The 6,429-nt window shown below is 57.2% G+C and overlaps 1 protein-coding gene across 1 annotated transcript in view; it reads right to left on the reverse strand.

Moving 5' to 3' along the window:
- Positions 1-24: 24 nt before the first annotated feature.
- P3H1 (prolyl 3-hydroxylase 1) overlaps positions 25-6,429 on the reverse strand; it is an 8,056-nt gene continuing 1,651 nt past the window's right edge. The window contains exons 2-14 of the mRNA XM_009644938.2: positions 6,045-6,234; positions 5,397-5,528; positions 3,696-3,835; positions 2,897-2,986; positions 2,729-2,781; positions 2,238-2,359; positions 1,944-2,071; positions 1,742-1,837; positions 1,462-1,612; positions 852-969; positions 566-641; positions 274-414; positions 25-193 (exon numbers count right to left, since the gene is read on the reverse strand). Coding sequence (XP_009643233.1) covers positions 68-193; positions 274-414; positions 566-641; positions 852-969; positions 1,462-1,612; positions 1,742-1,837; positions 1,944-2,071; positions 2,238-2,359; positions 2,729-2,781; positions 2,897-2,986; positions 3,696-3,835; positions 5,397-5,528; positions 6,045-6,234 — 1,563 coding nt within the window. The 3' untranslated portion in view covers positions 25-67. The remainder of the gene's footprint in view (positions 194-273; positions 415-565; positions 642-851; positions 970-1,461; positions 1,613-1,741; positions 1,838-1,943; positions 2,072-2,237; positions 2,360-2,728; positions 2,782-2,896; positions 2,987-3,695; positions 3,836-5,396; positions 5,529-6,044; positions 6,235-6,429) is intronic.

Genomic DNA, 6,429 nt, shown 5'->3' on the forward strand with positions numbered 1-6,429 from the left:
AGCAGCCTGAAGCTGCAACGCTGGTGTTGCTGGTCCTGGCTGGGACGTCCTGGTCCCCACGGGGATGTCAGAGCTCATCCTTCCCCACCACGACGGCAGCCGGTGGTTCTTGCTCCAGCTCTGGCTCCTGCAGCAAATCGCCCTCTTCCGTGCTGAAAAGCATCTTCACGAGGTCGTCCGCCTGCACACGCTCCTGTGGGGCAGACCCACAGGGATACGCATGGCCGGTGTCCTCCCCCAGAAAACCCACGCGCTGCTGGGGAGGGAGCTTACCCGCTCGCTGTGCCGAGGGTCCAGTGTGAACCAGAGGGCAATGGCGCAGCGCTGGCCCTTGGTCACGGCTTTCACCCCATGGGGGTTCTCCGAGCCCGAGGAGAAGCCAACGGCACGGCCACACTGTGGCTGAACCTTCGCCTGCAACGGATGGGAGACCCCAGTCAGGATGCACCTGGTGAGCTGGTCCCCCCCAACCCAAGTCAATCCCTTGTGGTGGCACAGGGGCTGGGGCCAGTGGGCAGGAGCTGGGTTTGGTGCTGCCTGTGGATCCTCAAGCTGAGCCACTTACGGTCTCGGTCTTGGCGTCCAGCTCGGTGAAGTAAAAAGCTCCTCCTTCAAAGTCCCCGTTGAGGTAGAGGATGGCACTAAATGAAGCAGGGGACAAGTGGAGGTGGTGACCATCACCCCAGGCCTCAGATCCAGCAACTGGGAGCTCTCCCAATGCCATGGCAAAAGCCAAAGGCTGGAGAGCCCAGACTGGGTTGCCCTCCCACCCTGCTCCTCCCAGCCCAGGTGCCACCAAGCCATGATGCCCTCAGGTGGGGAAGCTCTGGGCTGATAGACTCCACCGGTACCTGTAATCCCGGAAGGTGTAGGCTGGAGGTTCCTTCACACACACCAGGGCCTCTGCGTTGAGGATGCAGTTGTCCACGTGCACCTCGTGGCTGTTGTCACTCCGGCCTTCTTGCTTCTCTAGGGTAGAACAAGACCTGGCACGTCAGGACCCCTTTATCACTTCAGGACCAGGGTCTGTCCCCAAGCGCCACATGATTGGAGGTGACAAGAAAGTCACCTGTAGCCTAAAGCCCCTCTCGCTGGAGAGTGGACCACAAGAGGCCATTTGGCTGGCGTAAGCCTCTGTTGACTTGTCCCACGGCATCTCCATGGCCCTCCAGACACAGTCTCTCCCAGCACCCGATCCCAAAAGCCTCCGAGTGCTGAAATCCTGCATGGCATGAAGCCACCTGCCCCTTTGGAGGCAACCAACCGAGCCACTCATCTTCCCAACCCAGGCTTAGGGACATGCTCCCCACACCTTCCTCTTGGGAAAAGGAGCAGCAAGGAAGTCTCCAAGGAAAGGTCCACGACCAGACCACCCCAGCTGTTGGAGGGGACCCAGACAGGCCACGAGGCTGAAGGAGGCTTGCTTCTCCTCGGGTTGTGCTTCTCTGAGGCCATGCTCACCATCGATGGCTGTGCGGCACACCAGGTGGGAGTAGGAAAAGTGGAGCGGGACCTCCAGGCGGAAGTAGGACTCCATCATGTGCCGCACCTTCTCTGTCACATTGTAGTAGAGGTAGGCGCTCTGCAGGGGCACCTTGCCCTCCTGGCCCAGCTGCGGGGGATGGACAGGACAGAGGGTCAGCCCCAGGCAGGGTGGGTGAGCACAGGCAGCTGCCTGCCTTCACCCCCTCCTCCCTTGTCCCACAGCCTGGTTTTCCTGCATCCCTGCAGCCACTCTAACCTTGAGGGCCTTGAGGACAGTCACGCCATAGAAGGTCTCACTGGGAGTGTGAGGAGATGTCTTCCCACGGTAGCCGTCCCCAGCCAAGGCAGCTGCCTGCAAAGCCCAATCATCATTACCCATCTGAATTCTGAGCAGCAGGATGGGACCCTTTGGCATCCCCTGCCCCATCTCTGCCTACTCCCCCCGTCCCCACACTCACGTTGGTGAGTCGCTGCAGCTCCCGGCACTCCTCGGCGGAAAGGACCCCATCCACCACAACACGCTGGGAGCCGTTCAGGGTCTTGGAGTTCATGGTGACGCTGGCTCCTTCGTACACCAAGGGGCCCCCTGTGGCACAAGCGGGATCAGGAGGGCACAGGGATGGGTGCCACCAGCCCTTGGGTACGGTGCTGGGGGAAGCCGTGGTCCTGCCACCTCCCCCGTAGAGGGACTGTGAGCTGGCAGCAGGGGATGTGGAGGTCCTCATCACACCTCCCCTCCCAGCCCTCCACACCTTCTCGGATGAACTTGCTCATATCGGCCGACTCCTTAGCCTTCTCCTCTACCAGCGTCTCAATCTCCTTCATGAGGTTGCCGATCTCCTCTGAGATGCGCGCCGCTGTTTCCCGCTCCACCCTGGGCATGCAGCAGCCATCAGCTCCATCGCCCCACTGTCCCCATGTCAGGAACAAGGGGCACCAGGACAAGGGCAGGACAAGTTGTCTCCAGGGGCCAGTGACAAAACCCAAGGCTGGAGAAAGTCATCTCAACACTTCCCTCACCCTGAGCTGCTCGGGATGACCTATCCATCCCAATCACCCCAAGGGCTGATGGGGAGCAAAGTTCTGCCCTCCAGCAGCCTCTTCCAGCCCCAACACCAAAAAACCTCCCTGGCAGCAGCTCCATGGCCATGGCCTTTGGTCCAAACCCCATGGAGGAAGAAGGGTAAGTCCCATCACTCCCCACATTGGGTAGGCTTGGCCATCAGCTTGGGAGAACACTCACTTTTGTTTCTCTTGCAGCCTTTTTGGTATAACCTCTTCGGGAGTCCACGTGTCCTGCAGCCACGAGAACAACAACATCAGGAGCTGGACAAGGATCTGCCTGGGACGCAGACCCCTTGTTCCCTCTCCCAACTGGCCATTGTGTCCAGCCCGGTCGAGCACCACTCACTGGGTCCACGAAGGGGATGCCAAAGACATCGTAGCTGAAGAAGAGCAGCTCCTTCTCCATCAGGCTTCGCTGGCGGTATGCCTGGATCTCCTGCAGTGAGGGGCAGAGGGAGAGGGTGAGGGCACAGCACGAGGTCTCTGGAAAGACCCTGAGCAAGGGCAGGAGGGTGCTGGGTTTACATCATTCCTGCAGTCCTTGCTCCAGACCCACAGCCCTGGTTTCCCGGTCCCTCTGGCAGGTGGGAAACAAGTGGCTTTCGCCATCCTGCAGGGTGGATGAGCCCTGGGGCGAGGACAGGGGAGACAGAGGCACAGGCACATCCCTCCTGCAGGAAGCTCTTTAGAAGCAGATTCCCTTCCCTGCTCCACCTGACTTCCATCTCTGCCTACTATCTCCCAGGCAGCACCCAAGCATCCCAATCCAGCTATTTTGAAGCCAAATCCTCTCCTTTTTAAGCAATTTTACTTCAGTTGTGGAAGTCTGTAGCAGAGGTGGGCTCAGATCCCCCTAAAAATTCTGTCCATCTGCCTCTCGCAGACCTCTCCCACAAGAGCTGGGCCGTTTGTGCCAGCCATCAAGCCTTCACTTGGCCCAAGATACTTTGTCAGTGATGTTTTTCAGCCTCTCAGCTATTTTCCAGCTTGTTGGGTCCTGCATCTGTTCATTCCTCTCCACCTTGCCACCAAAGGGCAGCTGGACCAGAGCAGGTCCATCCAGAGCAGAGCCCAAAACCTCTGCAAAGGTCCCCAAGGAGGGGAGAAGATGTTCCTGAAATGGTTCATCCCAGCTGGTCACTCACCTCTCGGGGTTGGATGGGTCCTGCCAGTTTTTCCCCCAGGACGGCAGTGTAATAGGCCAAATTCTGGTTCATCACCTCATCGTTTGGGAAGAAGAGCAAATAGGTTTTGGTGCACTCAATGGCTTTTTCGTAATTCCCATCTGCAAAGAGAAACGGGGCTGTTACAGCACGTCCAAGAGCATCAGAGACAGAGGATAAACATGGAGGAGAAATGAGAGAGAAAGCCCTTGTTGTTCTCCAAAGGGTCTCCCAAGTAGGGCAGATACCCTGGAGCGAAGACAACTGCTGCCACAAAGGCAAAATTAAGAGTCCGAGGTGCTCTCCTGCCTCCAGAAATCATCTCACCAGCAATCAGGGCCACCGCTGGGGTAGTTTTCTCACTGGGAAAACATCTAGAAGCCTATTTCCAGGCAGCAAGACCCAACCATTTCCAGGCTAACCTGCAATTTTCAGCCATTTAAGCACCCTGACCCACTCCCAGGCACAGGATTGCAGCCTTTCCACCTTCTTGGATGTCTTCTCTTTTTTCCCTCCTTTTGGAGAAATTTGCACAGAAACAGATTAGATTTTTCTAAGGAGGTGAATAAAAAAAAAATAAAATGGGGTATATTTGCCTGGGTTGTAACTAACTGTTCTGGAGGGGGAGGGTGCCTCTGTGGTTTGGAGCAAGATGTGGACAGTTGGCAGGAGAAAAAACCCAAACGCTTCTCTAGGCTGTTATTTCACTTGGAAAGTGAAGCTGCCCAGGAACTGAGCATATAAAGTGACATGAAGGGTTCTCGCAACCAGGTATGGCAAGACCCAGCTCTCCTGGGGCACATTTCAGGCTGGAGGAGTGGGGCTGCGTGAACCTCATGAAGATCAACAAGGTCAAGCAGAAGGTTCTGCACAAGCATCAGTAAAGACTGGGGAGCAGATGGGTTTAGAGCAGCCCTGTGGGGAAGGAGTTGGAGACACTGGTGGACAAAAAATTGGACACAAGCCATCAACATCCGCTTGCAGACCAGAAAGCTGAGTGTATCCTGGGCTGCATCACAAGGAGTGTGGCCAGCAGGTCAACGGAGGCGATGCTCCCCCTCTAGCCCACTCTCGTGAGATCCCACCTGGAGCCCTGTGTCCAGCTCTGGGGTCCTCAGCACAAGAAGGACATGGACCTGTTGGAGCAGGGCCAGAGTTGGGCCACAAAAATGATCCAAGGGCTGGAGCACCTCTGCTATGAGGCCAGGCTGAGAGAGTTGGGGTTGTTCAGCCTGGAGACGAGAAGGCTCCATGGAGGCCTGACTGCGGCCTTTCCATATATAAAGGGGGCTTACAAGAAAGGTGGAGACAACTTTTTTACCACAGCTTGTAGTGACAGGACAAAGGGCCATGGTTTTAAACTTAAAGAGTTTGGGTTTAGGTTCACCATAAGGAGGAAATTTTTTATGCTGAGGGTGGTGAGACACTGGAAGAGGTTGCCCAGAGAAGATGTGGACACCCCATCATTGGGAAAGTTCAAGGTCAGTTTTGACGGGGCTTCGAGAAACCTGGTCTCATGTAAGATGTCCCTGCATCTTGGGTTGGACCAGATGATCTTTGAAGGTCCCTTCCCAACCCAAACCATTCTGTGAGTCTATGATTTCTGCCCATGAAGAACGGCCCGCGCCGAGTACAATGTCCAACGCCGATGGCCAACAGAGGATGGGGCAAGGAACTGCTTACTGTTGTAGTAGGCAAACTGCAGGTAGTTGAAATGTGAGGGCAGGAAATCCTCCAAGGGCTTCTCCCGGCCGGGCTGGGAAGCCAGCTCTGTAACACAGCCCTGTTTGCAGCTTAGCACCTGCATGTAGTGATCTGGTGGAGAAAAACCCTGTGTCACTGCACATGGTGGCCCAAAGGGACAGGACCTTGGGGGTCTCCACTCCAACCTCCTGTGTGCAGCAGGGCTGCTGACAGCTTCTCAGTGGTGGAAACCCCCAAGGACGGTGGTCGCCCACCTCTGTGTGACTGGGGCTGTGCCGCTGTCCGAGGAAGGAGCAACCATCCTCAGCCTCCCGCCCCTCTGTCTTGGCAACCCTCTGCTGGTCCTTCTCCCATTTCTCCACATCCCTCTGGAATTTCTGGGGTTCCTGGGCATTGCCCCTGGTGCTGAGTGTGGGCAAACACCTCCTGCCACTTACTGGCCACACTCCTCCTAGCAAAACCTAGGATGGGGTTTGCCCTCTATGGGGACCCACTGCCCCCCAGGTCTTTAGGGACCTCTGTGGGGACCCACCACCCCCCAGGTCTTTAGGGACCTCTTGGAGGACCCACGACCCCCCAGGATTGTCCCTAGCTCTTGACACAGGACACAGCATGAGCAGCTCCCACCTGTGATGGCCTGGAAAAGGTCTGCGTTGTACTCCAGGTAGTTGTAGCCCTCGTAGTCGTAGGGTCCCTCGCAGAGCGCTCGGCACTCGGCATCTGCCACAAAATACTCCTCCAGCGCCTTCTCCAGGTGCAGGATGGCAGCGGCCGGCTGCTCCTCGGTGTAAAACCGGACGCCCAGACGGAACTCGCTCTGTGGAGGAATGAGAAATTGTGGGGGGGTGCTCAATGCCCCCCAGCTCCCTGTGACGGAGTGCCTTGTCCCCGTGGGATGGACCTCACAGCACCAAGGCGGCATCTGATGGGCTTGCCAAGCCAGCAGCCGCGGCGTGACCTGCCCAGGTCCGGCAGCAGATGGGGGCTTTGGCAGGGGGTGCGCAAGGCGGGG

Source organism: Egretta garzetta, unplaced genomic scaffold (genome assembly GCF_000687185.1).
Source record: "Egretta garzetta isolate BGI_Z169 unplaced genomic scaffold, ASM68718v1 scaffold108, whole genome shotgun sequence".
Taxonomy (NCBI): domain Eukaryota; kingdom Metazoa; phylum Chordata; class Aves; order Pelecaniformes; family Ardeidae; genus Egretta; species Egretta garzetta.